The 19,909-nt window shown below is 36.6% G+C and overlaps 1 protein-coding gene across 30 annotated transcripts in view; it reads right to left on the bottom strand.

Annotated features, from left to right (window-relative positions):
- Positions 1 to 19,909, bottom strand: part of rims2a (regulating synaptic membrane exocytosis 2a) — a 201,007-nt gene that overhangs the window by 87,708 nt on the left and 93,390 nt on the right. For 16 of the 30 annotated variants that reach the window (XM_056238766.1, XM_056238758.1, XM_056238769.1 and 13 more), the window contains 5 exons: positions 8,387 to 8,434; positions 5,914 to 6,044; positions 4,534 to 4,726; positions 3,705 to 3,858; positions 2,230 to 2,256 (listed from right to left, as the gene is read on the bottom strand). In XM_056238766.1, the coding sequence (XP_056094741.1) occupies positions 2,230 to 2,256; positions 3,705 to 3,858; positions 4,534 to 4,726; positions 5,914 to 6,044; positions 8,387 to 8,434 (553 nt within the window). The remainder of the gene's footprint in view (positions 1 to 2,229; positions 2,257 to 3,704; positions 3,859 to 4,533; positions 4,727 to 5,913; positions 6,045 to 8,386; positions 8,435 to 19,909) is intronic. The other 14 variants (XM_056238770.1, XM_056238787.1, XM_056238765.1 and 11 more) reach the window with 5 other exon arrangements.

The following is a 19,909-nucleotide window of genomic DNA, read 5'->3' as shown; positions in this document are numbered from 1 at the left end:
TTATGATTTGTAATAGTTTCAGCTAACAGAAACATCACTATAGTATTCCTCAAACACTGTCTAGGCAGCAGCGCACTAAGTTTCGGAACAGAACTGACAAACACGGCTGTTCATTCATCTTCCTCTGTGACGTTCATATCAAGAGGTAAAAGAGCCGCACTCAAAATACCTGTCTATTTCAGACCACTTGCAGATAACTGAACATGTCAGTCAGATATCTCTCTCTCTCTCCTCCAAATCCACAAAACAAGAGCGAGGCAGCCTGAGCTTTGTGTTACGTGAGAAAATGGATCTCGTTCTCTCTTTGCTTCAGTCATGAGGAATAAACCGAGCCGAACGCCGTCCCTCAGCCCATAGCGCTGACGTTCGCCGAGTTTGACACTCTGAAGCGATCGCTCCATCACTCAGTTCAGATGGAGAATGAAAGCTAATCTGCCGTTCGCAGAACTACAGCACACCAAACAGACCCGTGTGCTTTAACACAATAAACCTGCTCTCTTTTCCTTCACTCTTTCACAAGCCAGTCTTCCTCTCTCGGGTCTATAAATCAGTCTCTCTTTAAATCGCTAAATCAAGCTCTCGAGTGTCAAAAGAGATTCGCAAATTTAAAAAAGAATCGCATGATGTATTCCCGCGACCCGTCGTGTCTTGCTGTTTTGTTGGGGTTTCGAATAGTTTGTGAGAGTTTTCTTATGCAGTCAGAAGTTGATGGTTGCCATTGTAAATCTTTGTAAGGGATGTCTTATGCTGAAATATGTTAAAAAGACACTTGTTTTGGTGACACTTTTCAGAGCAGTTAGCTAAATGCTTCAAATAAAGAGAAAATAACTGGTATGAATGTGATATGCGATGATTTTTCTTTGCTTCTGTCTCTTTGAATGGTTCAATACAGGTGCTGTAAGTACACAACCACACAACAACAAACAAACAAACAAGAAAACTCACTCTTAAAAGAAAAGAAACAGACTTTTCACACACAGGCGAGTTACACAAAATACAACTTTTTGAGAGATATATTATTTATCACAGCTATAACTAGTAACTATAAAGGGAGGAAGAAATGAAACGACCAGATAGGCCTGGGTTGTATGATGGAAATGACCACAGAATTATATAAATGTGTTAACCAGTAGGGCTACAGTGTTTGCTTTACTGTGTATATATTTCCACGGGACAAACGGAATATGAAATAATGTAAAAAATAGAGAAGGGACATGTTGTGTATGGTCACACTTTTTACAACAGCTTTGAATGTGTCATCCAATTAGAATTTGGCTGAATTATCATTTTTATCATTTTAGTTGTGTTGTTTTCTATGGAAGCCTGTTTATTTATACTCAATGTAATTATGAGATAAAGTTTAAAAAGAAAGAAATAGCTGTGAGATTAAAAAAAATTAAATGTACATACAGTATGACTAATTAATATGCACAGTTCAAAAGTTTGGGGTTAGTGGTATTTTTTTAATAATACTTTAATTCAGCAAGAATCAATTAAATTGATCAAAAGTGACAGTAAAGACTTTTACATTGTTAAAAAAAAAGATTTATTCTTTTTCTTTTGAACTTTCTATTTATCAAAAAATCCTCAAAAAAGAACGTATCATGATTTCCGAAAAAAAAAAAAAATATGAAGCAGCACAACTGTTTTCAACATCGATAATAAAAAGAAATGATTCTTGAGCAGCAAATCAGCATATTAGAATGATTTCTGAAGGATCATGTGACACTGAAGACTGGAGTAATGATGATTAAAATTCAGTTTTGCATCACAGGAATAAATTACATTTTAAAATATATTAAAATAGACTAATTATTTTAGATTCTAATAATGTTTTACAATAATACTGTTTTTACAGAATTTTTGATCAATAAAATGCAGCCTTGGTGAGACTTCTTTTAAAAACATACAAAAATCTTACCAACCCCAAACCTTTGAATTAGTGTATAAACAATTATTTTTGCTGAATTTTAGTCATACCATCCAGCCCTTCTAAAAGTCATAGTAAAAGCAGACAGAAGCCTGTGTTCACTATAGTGTGTGTATGAAGAGGTCAGAGCACTGAGGAGAATCACTATGGAAAAATGTGATGGTGTGGGGAGATGGTCCACTTCGTTCTGCGTGATGCGTTTCATTTTTCACAGGATTAAGAGGGACAGCAGGGTGGATCCAGTATAAAAACACACGGATAAACCCAGAGGATCAGCCTGAGCATGCAGCGGTCATTACCTGTGCTGTACACATACGGGCCTTTGGCTGCAGAAATAACCAGGTCAAAATAAAAAAAAACAATGAATGCAGGACACAAACGCTCATACCAACAGCAGTAATCTTTCAGATTTCAGCTCAGATCACCGAGCGCTTGTGTATGGAGCCCTTAAAGGGACGTGGTGATGGAAGAAATATGAGATGGGAGGGAAAAAATATATTTTGATGCTTCGAACGCAATTTTGTGTTCCCCCAAGAAACCTTGCGTTCGCTTGCAAAACTTCTGTGTTCTTTGCGAGCGGATGCAAAGTTTCTCGGGGGAACGCAAACATTTCGCGAGCAAATGTAAAGTTTTCTCGAGGGAATGCAAAACATTTGCGAGAGAACGTATAAGCATTGGCAAATTGTTTCTCCTCCCATCTCATTTTTTTTTTCCTTCACCATGTCCCTTTAGGAGCTTCGTACTTATGAATATGTGTGGTCTAAGACCCAAAACTTACTTTATGCAAGTATGTATACACAAAAAAACTTTATTTAAAGGGATAGTTCACCCAAAAATGAAAATAAAATGAAAGATGATGTTTTGAAGAATTTTGGTAAGCAAACAGTTGCTGATCGCCACTGACTTAAAAGATATTTTGAAAAATGGCAGTAACCAAACAGTTTCTGGTGTGTTCAACAAAAGAAAGAAACTCAAACAGGTTAAGAACAACTTGAGGGTGAATAAAATGATAGAATTTGTATTTTTGGGTGAACTATCCCTTTAACATTTTTTCATTGTGAAAAAGGCTTTTCAATGTTTTTGGAGTTTGAAGTTCTTAAATCATATATACTCCTCAAAACCTTTCTGTCATACTAGTTCAGAAAAACTAATAAACGAATAACATGGTCTTTAGGAAAACTTATGGCCAAAAAAAACCAAAAAAAAAAAACCAATAAGAATACGATACTTGCATTGTGGCTTAGTTTGATATTTCGGTAACGCTTCCTTTTACAGTTCAGTACTTGCGTGTACTTACAGTGTACTTATCTAGAAAGTACTGGCTAATATAAGGTAAGTACATGGGTTAGGGGTAGGTTCAGGGTTAGTACCTAGTTATTACCCAGTAATTGTAATTACTATAATAAGTACATAGTATGTACATGGGTAAAAGGACTGTAAAAGGAAGCGTAACCGATATTTCTTAGCAGAAATACATATTGTGAATGTTCCATATATTGGCCAAATAACATCTCCAGTTTAATGACAGACATTTAAAGGCAATTCTATCAAGAATGTGTGCTTGCATCCTTGTGTAGAGTACATTTACAGCCAAGGACTTTAGAAAAGACGTTTAGAAACTGCTCTGAGAGAGGAAATCCACATATGATACATACATAAAAAATGCTAAAAAGCTATATAATCTGTAATGAAAATCATCTACTATGCAGCATATGTAATATATAAGAGCAGAAAGTTTTTCTGTGTGCATATAAGATGAGAGAAAGAGACGTACTCTGCAGTCTGCGTGTGGGACTGTCTCCGTGCAGTGCTCGTCTCTGAAGGCAGGGGGAGCTCTTGGGCAGGGGTACCGATGAGACGTCATGCGTTTGCAGCTTATACCAGTGCGGCTCATCGTCCAGCAATGCTGTTTCCAGCTCTATGAGGATCTACACAAACATATGTGTCACATTCACATGCATACATACAACATACATATCCGAGTTCATTCCAATGCATGTCAATGAATCTCTAAATTTGAGATGGTTTGTTTAACAACTAACAACAACTTTGCAAAAGGTCTCTCAACATTATGGCTTATATTACCTACTGTACTGTACAAGTAATGTGTTTTGTCACTTTTGGCCTATTCCGGCAAGTCTAAGTGACTGTTATGGAGAAGAGTGTGAATTTTAATGCAGTAATGCAGTGTATAAGTAAATTAATTAAACTGAAAAGTAATGAGTTACTTTACAAAAAGTAACATCAAAAGTAATCTGATTACATAATGTAATGTGTTACCCCAGCATTGCTGATTGCCATTATGCAGAATTGTTTTTAATTGCTATTATTAATTATTTTAGATTAATTATTAAATGATCCTTAGACTACATCAATAACACATAATATGCATTAAAAATTAAAATTTTGATAAACATTTTTATTATGATGATTACTATTGTTGTTCTTTATACAAACTATTTTGTGATCTAAATGGTCACTAGTCAGTTCTACTATTGTAAGACCAATTTCAGCTTTACAGCCACTAAATGGCACAGAAAAAAGAAAATAAATTGGTAGAGGAACCCTCAACTTCTAAATATTTGAGACCATCTTGTCCTTACCTCTCCCAAGAACTCACTCTCCTCCTCTCTCACCCGGGCCTGGTCCCACAGCGTGATCTCCAGCATGCGTTCCCTGAACTCCCGCCGGTGGACGGGAGAGTACATAAAGGTCTGGTTCCATTTGGGCTCTAGTGATTTCTTTACCGTTTTTGTTCTTCTTTTGCTTTTGTCACTGGAGAAACAATTATTCAAACTGTTTTTATTTACCATCATGGTAAAAGAACCCAGGAACAATCACTGAAATCAACTATGAAGAACAGGGTATAGTGGGAATGTCAAGCAGAACACGGCAGATCTGCTCACAGGCTGTGTTCAGAATGGAATACTGTGATTACTGGATAGTATACACAAAATCTCTGAAATAAGACACGTCATGCAAAAATAAACATACAAACAGCAGTATGCAACATTGTTCTCGCATCACCACACCATGTTGAATGCTTAATTCATTAAGTCGCATTCAGTCTTTATCTAAGAATTCAATATGGTTATTTTTGACAGCATTTTTGATCCAATTTCTTATAAAATTCTGGCATTACAATAATATGATGAGTAAAAAAGTAATGTTGTTACTTCTTCAAGTCAATCGCATTGCATTGTGGGATATAGTATTGCACAGGGTTATTATTGTTGACTATAAAAAAAATACATTTTTATTAGGGCTGTCAAACGATTAATCGCATCCAAAATAAAAGTTTGTGTTTACATAAAATATGTGTGTGTACTGTGTATAATTATTTTGTATATAAATGCACACATGTATATATTTAAGAAAAATATGTTATTTATATATAAAATGTTTGTATTTATATAAAATATACATAGGCTATATTCAGTCTATATACAGTATATACATGCAAATATTTCTTAAATACACATGCATGTGTGGGTATTTATGTATTAAAAATAATTATACACAGTACACACACATATAGTATGTAAACACAAACTTTTATTTTGGATGCGATTAATCGCGATTAATCGTTTGACAGCCCTAATTTTTATTAATTAAGAAAAAGCTGAAATGAAATAAAATACATGAAAAACTTAGAAAAACAATGTTGCTTTGACAACTAACTGAAATACTGTAAGTTGAAAGCACTAAATTACTAACTGTAAATAAATAAAAAACTAACGCTAAAACTACAATAAAAAGAAATATCTCCGTACGTCAGTGCTTTGCATACTGCATATTTTTGCCATACGCATACAGAAACTTTGCATACCGCGTGCACAATATACATATTGCATTAGGTATAAATAGTGTGATTAGTATGGTAGTATGCCATTCTGAACATAGCCATAATGAAATATGTGATGAAAATAAAAAATTTTGCACAGTGAGTGTAATTGGCATAAAAGTAACTGCCCCAATCTCACCTTCTGTCAGGGAGGAAGTAGATCTTCACATAAGGATTGAGTGGTCGGCCGTCCTCCCTTGAAGGCAGGTCCTTAGCGCCCAGTATGGTGACGATAAGCTGATGGCCGACTTTGTCATACCAAAGTTTGACCTGTAGGGGGACAAACACCAGAGCCTGCTTGAGATGAAGAGGGACTTGTGTTCTCAGGCTTCACATCATCACATGCTTCGTTTAAACAAGATGATTGATCGTTTGTATATGCATCCTGTTATTGTACTACACATGCTGAGATGCATGACAGACCAAGCTCAGTACTCAGACAAGTATGGATGTGACAGAAAAATACTTAGAAGTCAGACATACACAGAAACAACACCAACATAACAAATACAACACTAGATCTTTTAAGCCAGAGCCCATACTTGCTTATAGTAAAAGGAAAAAAAAAACTCCAATACAAACACTGCCTGTAAAGTATATTCTGTAGCTATAAATATCTCAGGCCACAGTGTAAAACATGCAATGAAGGGCGTTGTGCATTGTATGTAAAAGAACAAGCCAATGTGTTACAAGGAGAGCTGGGTCAAACAAATTGTACCATTACACAATCCCCAACAGAACCAGCTGTTGCTGTACATTAAGGACGCTAATGTTGTCCAAAATGTCCTAACGTTGGAAATGTTTAAAGCTATAAGCATAATGTTAACATTAACAGCAATGCATTATTTTTTTATGCCCTGATTTTTGCTACAAACATTAAAGGGATCATGACATGAGAAATTAAAATTTCCTTGATCTTTTGTCATATAAGAGGTCTTTGTTTCATTAAATCATCCTGCAAGTTTCAGAGCTTAAACATCCTCCTCATTATAAACAAAGTATTTCTTTAATCAAGCTCTAAAAACGGCTCGTTTTGATACGGTGGGATATATGACGTCACACAGGCAAATATATTTGCATATGACTGCCTCCAGAGCAAGACATCGACGAATAGATATACATCATCGCACTATAGGCCCCGCCCACTGGCGTTCAGTCGCTTATCGGCTGATATTTGCCTACACTGGATGTAAGAGTCGCATCAAAAGCTTATAGAACCCATTAATCACTGGCCCTCTACACTGGATACAGTATACAGATGTGTGTTCAGTTTCTGACGTCCTCCACGCACTTGTGTCTGTCGACAACAGTATAAATGGAAGAGTGAAAGAACATTTGCTTTGATGCAAATTTGCATCTCTGTACAGACTTCAGAAGGACTTCAGAGTCTGAAACAAGTGGATGGTTTATTTTTAATGGCGTCCCGGAGCGTTTCATAACGCTTTGTCATGACGGTTTTATATGGATAATGTTTGCAAAACACTTACTCACATGCATTGCTACGGATGCTGTTAGCCAATCATAACAGTGACCATTTACTGATAAGGTGCCACCCCTTAAAAACAGGTCATTTCAGACAGAGTTCAATGGGGGTTGAAAATCATTTTTCCGCATTTATATTTATTATATAATCCATGTCATGAGCCCTTTAAAATGATTCACATCATGTTTCTTCAGGTACAAATGGTCACAATTTGCTTATTTCACACATATTTGTTCTTGGGAAAAGAAAACAAACAGGTAAAACAGGGACTGTTAAAGGTGCTGTAAAAGATTTGATCCATTTTGCAAACTTGCAGACTTAGAAACAGAAATAGCCCTTTGTCCAAAAACATGCCAGCCAGCCCGATGTCAAAATGATTGACAGGCAGAGAGACTTTCTGATTGGCTAGTTTTCTGACAGGCAAAAAATAAAATAAAAAATTCTGCTGTCACAGAGACATGATTTCTCAGGACACCTATTTCAGTAATATTTCTCAGGTAACAGTGATATTTTCAGTGTATAAAAGCTTACAGCACCTTTAACATGTCCTTTTAGCTGCAACATGAAACTTTCAGTAGTGTTAGTACCGAACAAAAATGTGTTTAGCATGATTAGTATAATTACAAATGTGAAATGCACTTTTTGAATCAGTCAGCATATGAATAAATCTCCAAAACAATTGAGTACACTGAATCAGATCCTTTCTAAAACGGTACATGGATGAGTATCAGGATTCAATGCAGTTTCATGTTACATGGAAAAAGAATCCAATTTTATGTCCCGACAAACTCGGCATCACTAAAACATTTAAAGAGACACAGTACTCCTCTGCCCGGGTAAATGGCGCAGGTGAACGTCTCACGGGGTTAGAGGCATTACATCATTGCTCCATGTCTGCCAACAGTCAGGTGTCTCTTAAAATATTTTTTGTGCTAATTTTATTTGCATGCAGATGATTTATGCCTAAAATATGCATAAAACAGCAACAGCAATGAAGGCATGATAGGTAAGGGGCTCTTCAAATGTGCAATCTAAGATATTAAACAAAGCTGGAAATGCAGCTGTTTTTCTGCTGTGCATTATCCAATGAATTAAAGCAAAAGTGTATTTAGTAAACAGCAACGATTACCTGAACTTTAGGGCTAAAAGGCTCAATTCTTCTACTAAGGCTTTGGCTCTGGGTAAGTAAAGTGAATGAAAAACAATAAAGAGAAATGCAATAAAACTAAAACCTGAAATGACAATACCAGTTGTTAATGCAACACTAAGAGAGCAGAGCAGGAGATTCAACCCAAACATTTTAACACACGGCATTGGAACATTTTGATTTCTTTGACTATTTTCACTATAATGCAATTAACTGCAATCTCTTCCTCAGAGATGGAGGAATTAATGATGAGCTCTAATGCTCAGGACTCGTTCTAGTAGAATATTCTTTTTCTAAATCTTAGGAATGGATATTTCCTGTGCGTTTTCTAGAGCAGCGTTTCCCAAAGTGTGGCCCTCAACCCTCTAAATTGTTTCTTGAGTTCCATGAAAAATCATGTCATACTGAAATGTCATGTCTTTTCTTTTAAAATGACTCAATGGGCATCTCTTCATGGGAAACACTGCTTTTTTACAGTACAATGAATCTCCTTCTCAACAAAATACAAAGTAACAAGATTGTTATTTAACACACAAACACACCATATAATGTTAGAAATGATCGAATTCGATGAGATACAGAACAAGAATATGAGACAACACATTTTTGTATTGATCTTGTTAATGCACAGTTAATTTTGAGACTAGGTGCATTGACCCATATCTTTCTATCTATCTATCTATCTATCTATCTATCTATCTATCTATCTATCTATCTATCTATCTATCTATCTATCTATCTATCTATCTATCTATCCATCCATCCATCCATCCATCCATCCATCCATCCATCCATGCATCCATCCATCCATCCATGCATCCATCCATCCATCCATGCATCCATCCATCCATGCATCCATCCATCCATCCATGCATCCATCCATGCATCCATCCATGCATCCATCCATGCATCCATCCATCCATGCATCCATCCATCCATCCATCCATCCATCCATCCATCCATCCATCCATCCATCCATCCATCCATCCATCCATCCATCCATCCATCCATGCATCCATCCATCCATCCATCCATGCATCCATCCATCCATGCATCCATCCATCCATCCATCCATGCATCCATCCATGCATCCATCCATGCATCCATGCATCCATCCATCCATGCATCCATCCATCCATCCATGCATCCATCCATCCATGCATCCATCCATCCATCCATGCATCCATCCATGCATCCATCCATGCATCCATGCATCCATCCATCCATGCATCCATCCATCCATCCATGCATCCATCCATCCATGCATCCATCCATCCATGCATCCATCCATCCATGCATCCATCCATCCATCCATCCATCATCCATCCATCCATCCATCCATCCATCCATCCATCCATCCATCCATCATCCATCCATCCATCCATCCATCCATCCATCCATCCATCCATCCATCCATCCATCCATCCATCCATCCATCCATCTATCTATCTATCTATCCATTCATTCATTCATCCATCCATCCATCTATCTATCTATCTATCTATCTATCTATCTATCTATCTATCTATCTATCTATCTATCTATCTATCTATCTATCCATCTATCTATCTATCTATCTATCTATCCATTCATCCATCCATCCATCCATCCATGCATCACTTTTCCAATGGCTTTTCCATTTTGGTCAACCATCAAACAGTATTACCTAGGGAATAACTTGCACTTCATTTGTATTGCTTAGATCAAGCAGCTTGTGCACTTTACACCAGTTTGTCATGTTCTACAAGCGTGTCAGGTATTTTTACACACACAAAATGCTGCATGAGGCCTGAATAAGGGATTTTAGTCTGAATAAAATGGACAAGTTGGGCAATTTCGTATATTTTTCACCCTTTTCGCTTCCTGATGAAAACAGGAAGTTTTGTTAGCACAAGTACAGAAAATTAAAGCACAAATCATGTAAATTACCTGTGTAATTGATGTTTTTTAGGTGTTCAAGCACGAAGTGCTGAAAACCTATTGTAATTGTGCTGATTTTTAGGTGTTCAAGCACGAAGTGCTGAAAACCTATTGTAATTGTAAGGATTTTTAGGTGTTCAAGCACGAAGTGCTGAAAACCTATTGTATTTGTACTGATTTTTATTATTATTATTATTATTATTAGGTGTTCAAGCACGAAGTGCTGAAAACCTATTGTAATTGTAAGGATTTTTATTATTATTATTAGGTGTTCAAGCACGAAGTGCTGAAAACCTATTGTATTTGTACTGATTTTTATTATTATTATTATTATTATTATTATTATTCTTCTGCCGTAAAACGCATCGTGCAGAACAAACCGTAAGTGCTGGAGCTCTGAAACTTTGTCAGATGGTAGTACAAAAATCGAGGAGAGCCTCAGAAAGTATGACCCCGATTGGCCTATAGGTGGCGCTACAGCAATCAATTGCGCGAAACTGCTCATAACTCCTAAACCGTATGTCGTAGACTCAAGTGTCTTATATCATTGGAAAGCTGGAGGCCTGAAGAACAAAACCTATATCTCCGATTTCATTTCCGGTATGCAAATTTTTCCGCCATTTTGAATTTTGTCAAAAACCTACTTTTGCGAACTAGTCCCTGGTTTTTCGCCCGATCAAAACCAGACAAATGCATACATGTTCTCTGGAGTCTGAATATCAATAATCATTGAAAAAAAGTTGAATTTTCGATTCACGGTCGCTAGGGGGAGTAAAATGATCGTTGTGGGAGGAGCCTATTTTACTAATATGGCTATAACTCGAGAAGTAAATGAGATATCTTCACCAATCTTGGAACACATGTGTATGAGTTCAATCTGAGGTCACAGTAAAAAAATCGCGTCGACCTAACACTAGGTGGCGCTATAACACACAAAAAACCTAAATCGGGCTATGACCACCTGACCGTTAGTCCGATTGACTTAAAAATTGGTATGCAGTGTCTTGGTCCAAGGTGCCATGTATGTGTATGAGGAAATTGGTGTAACTCAAAAAACATGGCCGCCATCGGCCAATGAATTTGAGCACCTATTACACGAGGTTAACGGAGGCCAATCGGAACGAAACTTGACGGACATGTTTGACTCATGGCCCAAGAGGTCTGTAAGAGTTTTGAAAGAAATTGGCCACTAGTTGGCGCTAACGAGTTTTACGGCTCTGTAATCACGTGGTGTTGCACACATCCCGAAAATATGCATATCATTTGATAGATCTCCTCAGGATGAACAACTTTGCCTCTAGAACCATTGCTGTCAATCAAATCGTTCATTAAATATTCACGAATATGTTAAAAACCTACTTTTGCAAACTAGTCCCTGGATTTTTGCCCGATCGGAACCAGACCAGTCTAGGACAATTCTCTGGACTCTCTAGATCAATAATCATTGAAAAAAAGTTGAACTTTTGCATTTTTCGTATGGCTATAACAGGGTCATTTAGAAAAGGGGCGTGTCAAATACACACAAAAGCCTATAAATCATAAATAAAAACTCAGAACTAAACAAAAATTGGTGAGCATATGTGTCATAACATGGTGAAGAAGCATGCAAAGTTTCATGGAGATCGGACCATAGTTGGCGCTATAACTGTCAAAAAGCTTTAAAACCATACATTTCCAATGGCAAATTGCCTGTATTGGCTGTAAATGCTGATCTCTTAAATGAATGCTCAGATCTTCTTTAAAAAAGGTCAAGAACATGTGTAATATCACTCTGTACGGCATTGAAAAATTTCAGACAAATCAGACAAAATTTGCCTCTATAATTAATTGTCACAGGAAGCCTCAAAACGAAAGTAAAACATTGGGCCACGCCCCCCCAAGCACGAATTCACTCATAACTCGAAAACGGATAGTCTCTGCCCGCTCAAATTTTGATGGTAAGGTCCTCTCGGGGATCTTGATCCAAATCTTTCGTCGCGGGGCGCTAATCTGTGAGAACCCCAACTTGAAACGGCTGTAACTCTTGATCCACACCATCTAGATCCTTGTGGAAGAGCTTGTTGGAAAGGGCTCGTCCTCATCTAGCTTCGATTCGAGTTTGGTGCGATTTGGCCTGGGCATTCCCGAGATATAAGCCCACAAAGATATGCATTTAAACGGACATTACTCCCGACAGCAATCACTCAGCAACACGGGGATGGTCTTGTTCAAGAGGGCTCCTCTAACCCTATCTAAGTTCTGAGTTTCAGATTTTTTCACTTTCTCGTTCCCGAGATATAAGTAAAAAAAAAAAACGAATTTCCTGTCATTCATTTCAACCGTTTATGTAGGCTGTAAAACCGCTGTTGTCCACTAGAGGGAGCAACAGCATTAGATATTTTTAATCTTTTTTAACCAGTTTTCAGCAATGGCTAACAAACAAATGCTTATAATATAATATTAAATAATGATTTATTAGAAAGTTTAATATTTTTACATCACAAATAAATATCTGAAATGCTTAAGGACCACAAAAAGAGATTTTCACAATATCATAACCCACAATTGTGTGTGTGTGTGTGTGTGTGTGTGTTTGTGTGTGTGTGTAAGCATGCATAATGGTATTCACATTGAAAGACTGGTTTGCTTTAGTGCACAATACTCAGGGTTTCTGCAGGGTTTAGTCAGTCAAATTTAAGACCTTTTAAGACCTTTTTATGACCAATATTATTTAAATTTATGACCTACTCGAATTACGAAAAATAACTTCCTTTCAAAAGTCTTTTTTTATTGACTTTCATTAAAAGTAATAAGTTTAATTATTTAAAGGTTCCATTTTCTTAAGAGTAACAAACTGAAGTCTCCCTTTTCCTAAGTATCAATAACACAGGAACAACACAACACTTATCACGATAATATCAGTCAATATCGATAATTATGACGATAAATGTCAATTCTTTATTTCTTTGAACTTTGAAGGCAGATTTTTGTTCCTAACTGAAAGTTGTAGAAACCAGAGCGTTAATTGTGGTTTTAAACTACTCTTTATTGTCAAAACATATCATGACAAACACTTGCCAAACAGGTGAACATTTCACAAATCTGAGGTAGAACATTCAAACATTTGTATTTTTTCCTTAACAAAAATAATATCTTTATTTCAAAATTAATTTCTTAGTTTCTGCATGTGCTAATGGGGGATATTGTTTCAAGTCTTGAAACAGGTTTGTGTTGCCTGACTTTGATGGCACGTATCTTTATGAAATGTATGAAAAACAGTAGGCTATAGCCTAAATACATAAATACTGTAATTATATTCCATTAGTCCTTTAATACATTGTCTACATTAATAATATAATACAATTCAATATGTATCCCACATTTCATGGTGCAGTTAATATTACTAGGCTAACGTTACAGTAAAACCATGGTAAAGGATGTAAATGTGTAGATGGAAAAGCTTTCTGACTGTATAGTTGCGCACAGTGTTTCTCCTGTTCGTCAGCGCTGTTTCATCTGCCTTTAAACTGGTTTAAATCACTGAGACATTTGTGTTCTTCGCTGAATTCAAGTGCTTCTCACTGGATCTCAAAGTTAACCATAGACAGTAAAAGAACGCGTCTGCTCTAGTGAGCTTGATCGCGCTACGCTGCCGTTTGGACTTTGAGCCGAGCGGATAAACGCTCCGTGAGGCGCGCGCGGTTCAAATGAGTTTCGTTCCGCTTTTGGCGCATAAACATGATCTAACATTTATCGAACTCTTAATATCGTTTTATAGAGAAAACATTATATCGCGATAATGAATGAATGAGCATATCAATTTAAGATGTGGCTAAATGTAATTTATGACCTTGTATGGAAAAGCCGGACGTTTTTATGACTTTTTATTGCCTAAAATTCTTATTATTAAATTTAAGACGTTTTATGACTTTTTATGACCCCGCGGAAACCCTGATACTGATTAAACCAAGTAGTTCAAAATAAAAGTGGTACTATAGCAATAAGTGGTCTTCTACTACCCTCTGCTGGACATTATACTTATTAATAGTCTTTTCACATGTGCTTTTGCATTCATATATTCAGACACTAAAAAATAACCTTATGTGACAATTACTATAATAACACAATCATATTTTGTCTTTCAATTCACTTTACTGTTCTGAAGCTTCACATAATTGCTAACAACGTGGTAAATCATAGTAAATCATGCTACAATCCTGCTGAATCATTCTAGAATGTGGTATATCATGATAAATTATTGTGTAACATTCGGTCACAACAAGGTAACATCAAGGTAAACTAAGACAAACCATGGTAAACTGACTATTGTAGTACATTGAGAAATATGAATCCTGAAGGACAATTGCAGTAAACATTTCTTTTTTCCATCACATAGTTCAAATATCTGTATCTACAACAGAATGTGTGTGTGTAGTCCTAGGTTTCTGAATAAATGCTGAATAATCTGATTAATAGCTTGCAAAGACATTAAATGCTTATAGACCATTAAAATATATTTATATAATGACTTTGTGTGTATGTGTGTGTGTGTGTGTGATCAAATGTCTACATATGAGTGTAAAAGCACCTGTGAAAACACTTTATTAATAAGTAGAATGGCCAGCAGAGGGCAGTAGAAGACCACTTATTGTCTCACTCTCATTTTGACACACTTGATTTTCAACAGTAAATCAAAGCACTAAAGCAAACCAGTTTTTCCATGTTAACTATTATAACACAATCATTTTTTGTCAGAGTTTATCACTTCATTTTTATTGGCCCTTCACATCAATGCAGCAATGTGGTAAATCATGGTAAATCACGATAGAAACATGGTAAATCATAGTAAAAAATACTATTACATGGTGGATCATGGCAAATCATGCTAGCAATGTGATGAATCATGGTAAATCATGCTACAATCCTGGTAAATCATTCTAGAATGTGGTATATCATGGTAAATCATCCTATAACATGGGAAATCATGGTAAACTGTGGTAAATCATGCTAGATTCATGGTAAATCATACTGGAACATGGTAGATCATGAAAAATCACACTAAATTTGGTATATCATGGTAAATCATGCTAAAACATGGTCTATTCCATCTATGATGTCAATGTTTAAATGCTTGCTACATAAAACTTAATGTCTTTTGATGTTTTTGTGCTTAACGGCCTTAAAGGCCTTAACTGCTTGAACACCGCTAAATGCTGCTAGCAGCTTTAATTATTATTATTATTCTTCTGCCGTAAAACGCATTGTGCAGACCAAACCGTAAGAGCTAGAGACTTGAAACTTTGTCAGATGGTAGTACAAAAATCGAGGAGAGGTTATCAAATTATGAGCCCAATTGGCCCATAGGTGGCGCTATAGCAACCAATTGCGCGTAACTGGTCATAACTCCTAGACCGTAAGTCGTAGACTCAAGTGTCTTATATCACTGGAAAGCTGGTCACCGGACGAAAAAAACGTATATCTCCGATTTCATTTCCGTCATGATAGATTTTCCGCCATTTTGAATTTTGTCAAAAAACGACTTTTGCAAACTAGTCCCTGATTTTTCGCCCGATCAGAACCAAACCAGTGCACAAATGTTCTGTGGAGTCTGAATATAAATTATAATCGAAAAAAAGTTGAAATTTCGATTTCCGGTCGCTAGGGGGCGCAAAAAGAACGTTGTGGGAGGAGCCTATTTTACTAAAATGGCTATAACTCCAGAAGTAAATTAGGTAGGTTCACCAAACTTGGTACACGTGTGCATAACTTCAATTTGAGGTCACAGTAAAAAAATCGCGACGATTAAACACTAGGTGGCGCTATAACATGAATAAAACATATAAAGGACTCACCGTTAGTCCGATTGACTTGAAAATTGGTATGCAGTGTCTTGGTCCAAGGCCCCATGTATGTCTATGAGGACATTGGCGTATCTCAAAAAACATGGCCGCCATTGACCAATGAATTTGAGACGAGGTTAACGGAGGCCAATCGGAACGAAACTCGATGGGCATGTTCGACTCATGGCCTAAGAGGTCTGTAAGAGTTTTGAAAGAAATCGGCCACTAGTTGGCGCTAACGAGTTTTACGGCTCTGTAATCACGTGGTGTTGCACACATCCCCCCAAAATGCATATCATTTGATAGATCTCCTCATGGTGAACAACTTTGCCTCTAGAACCATTGCTGTCAATCAAATCGTTCATTAAATATTCACGAATATGTTAAAAACCTACTTTTGCGAACTAGTCCCTGGTTTTTTGCCCGATCAAAACCAGACCAGTCTAGGACAATTCTCTGGACTCTCTAGATCAATAATTATCAAAAAAAAGTTGAACTTTGCCCTTTGGTTCACTGTAACAGGGTCATTTAGAAAAGGGGCGTGTCAAAATACACTCAAAAGCCTATAAATCATAAATGAAAACTCAGAACTTGACAAAAATTGATGAGCATATGTGTCATACCATGGTGAGGAAGCATGCAAAGTTTCATGGAGATCGGACCATAGGTGGCGCTATAACTGTTAAAAAGCTTTAAAACCATACATTTCCTATGGTAAATTGCCTATATTGGCTGTAAATTGTCTTTTCCATCTATGATCGTATACTTTTCATATCATAATGTTTAAAACCAGTGCAGTACAATTCTCTGGACTCTCTAGATCAATAGTGATCAGAAAAGGTATAACTTCTTAATTTGGATGGCTATAATAGGGTCACTTCAATATGTAGCCTTGACCAAATGTCCCCAAAAACCTATATCTCTTCAATGAATGCTCAGATCTTCTTAAAAAAAGGTCAGGACATATCACTCTAAACAAGCTTGACAAATTTTAGACAGATCGGACAAAATTTGCCTCTATAACAGTTAAAAAGGTGAAAATGATATGAATATAGTGGCATATTAAGCCAATAAGTGGTGTTTTACTGCCCCCTGCTGTTTAAAATAGTAATTTTGTCATAATGCTGACTATCATTGTTCTATAATTCATTTTTAGAATTAACATAATCACTATTTTAACATTTACAATCACATTTAGTCAAAATTCATTGTCACATTGACAAATGTGAACCCTGAATGAGACAGTTTAATCTACAATAGAATGTGTGTGTGTGTGTAGTCCCATGTTTCTGAATAAATTCTGAATAATCTGATTAATAGCTTGCAAAGACATTAAATGCTTATAGACCATTAAAATATATTTTCATAATGACTGTGTGTGTGTGTGTGTGTGTGTGTGTGTGTGTGTGTGTGTGTGTGTGTGTGTGTGTGTGTGTGTGTGTGTGTGTGTGTGTGTGTGTGTGTGTGTGTGTGTGTGAGCAAATGTCTACATATGAGTTCAAAAGCACCTGTGAAAACACTTTATTAATAAGTAGAATGGCCAGCAGAGGGCAGTAGAAGACCACTTATTGGCTCACTCTCATTTTGACACACTTGATTTTCAACAGTAAATCAAAGCACTAAAGCAAACCAGTTTTTCCATGTTAACTATTATAACACAATAATTTTTTGTCAGAGTTTATCACTTCATTTTTATTGGCACTTCACATCAATGCAGCAATGTGGTAAATCATGGTAAATCACGATAGAAACATGGTAAATCATAGTAAAAAATACTATTACATGGTGTATCATGGCAAATCATGCTAGCAATGTGATGAATCATGGTAAATCATGCTACAATCCTGGTAAATCATTCTAGAATGTGGTATATCATGGTAAATCATCCTATAACATGGTAAATCATGGTAAACTATGTTAAATCATGCTAGATTCATGGTAAATCATACTGGAACATGGTAGATCATGAAAAATCACACTAAATTTGGTATATCATGGTAAATCATGCTAAAACATGGTCTATTCCATCTATGATGTCAATGGTTAAATGCTTGCTACATAAAACTTAATGTCTTTTGATGCTTTTGTGCTTAACGGCCTTAAAGGCCTTAACTGCTTGAACACCGCTAAATGCTGCTTGCAGCTTTAATTATTATTATTCTCCTGTAAAACGCATCGTGCAGCCCAAACCGTAAGTGCTGGAGAGTTGAAACTTTGTCAGATGGTAGTACAAAAATCGAGGAGAGGTTATCAAATTATGAGCCCGATTGGCCCATAGGTGGCGCTATAGCGATCAATTGCGCGAAACTGCTCATAACTCCTAAACCGTAAGTCGTAGACTCAAGTGTCTTATATCATTGGAAAGCTGGAGGCCTGAAGTAAAAAACGTATATCTCCGATTTCATTTCCGGTATGCAAATTTTTCCGCCATTTTGAATTTTGTCAAAAACCTAATTTTGCGAACTAGTCCCTGGTTTTTCGCCCGATCAAAATAAAAAAAATGCATACATGTTCTCTGGAGTCTGAATATCAATAATTATTGAAAAAAAGTTGAATTTTCGATTCACGGTCGCTAGGGGGAGTAAAATGATCGTTGTGGGAGGAGCCTATTTTACTAAAATGGCTATAACTCGAAAAGTAAATGAGATATCTTCATCAAACTCAAGAGACATGTGTATGAGGACAGTCTGAGGTCACAGTAAAAAGATCGCGACGATCGAACACTAGTTGGCGCTATAACATTAAAAAAACATAAAAAGGGCTATGACCACCTGACCGTTAGTCCGATTGACTTGAAAATTGGTATGCAGTGTCTTGGTCCAAGGCCCCATGTATGTGTATGAGGAAATTGGCGTAACTCAAAAAACATGGCCACCATTGGCCAATGAATTTGAGCACCTATGAGACGAGGTTAACGAAGGCCGATCGGAACGAAACTCGATGGGCATGTTCGACTCATGGCCCAAGAGGTCTGTAAGAGTTTTGAAAGAAATCGGCCACTAGTTGGAGCTAACGAGTTTTACGGCTCTGTAATCACGTGGTGTTGCACACATCCCCACAATATGCATATCATTTGATAGATCTCCTCATGCTAAACAACTTTGCCTCTAGAACCATTGCTGTCAATCAAATCGTTCATTAAATATTCACGAATATGTTAAAAACCTACTTTTGCGAACTAGTCCCTGGTTTTTCGCCCGATCGGAACCAAACCAGTCTAGGTCAATTCTCTGGACTCTCTAGATCAATAATTATCGAAAAAAGTTGAACTTTTGCATTTTTCGTATGGCTATAATAGGGTCATTTAGAAAAGGGGCGTGTCAAAATACACTCAAAAGCCTATAAATCATAAATAAAAACTCAGAACTTGACAAAAATTGATGAGCATATGTGTCATACCATGGTGAAGAAGCATGCAAAGTTTCATGGAGATCGGACAATAGGTGGCGCTATAACTGTTGAAAAGCTTTAAAACCATGCATTTCCTATGGTCAATTGCCTGTATTGGCTGTAAATGGCCTTTTCCATCTATGATTGTAAAATTGTCATATCTTAATGTTTAAAACCAGTGCAGTACAATTATCTGGACTCTCTAGATCAATAATTATCAGAAAAGGTATCATTTCTTCATTTGAATGGCTATAATAGTGTAAATTGGATGGCTATAAGATTTTGGATGGCTATAACAGCCAATAAGTGGTATTTTACTGCCCCCTGCTGTCATTTCATCATACTACTCCCTAATATTGTTATATATAATTGAAAT

This window comes from Rhinichthys klamathensis, unplaced genomic scaffold (genome assembly GCF_029890125.1).
Source record: "Rhinichthys klamathensis goyatoka isolate OS25496 unplaced genomic scaffold, OSU_Roscu_1.1 h1tg000539l_1, whole genome shotgun sequence".
Taxonomy (NCBI): domain Eukaryota; kingdom Metazoa; phylum Chordata; class Actinopteri; order Cypriniformes; family Leuciscidae; genus Rhinichthys; species Rhinichthys klamathensis.
Note: the sequence above shows the minus strand (reverse complement) of the source record. Positions and strands in the feature narration are given on the sequence as shown.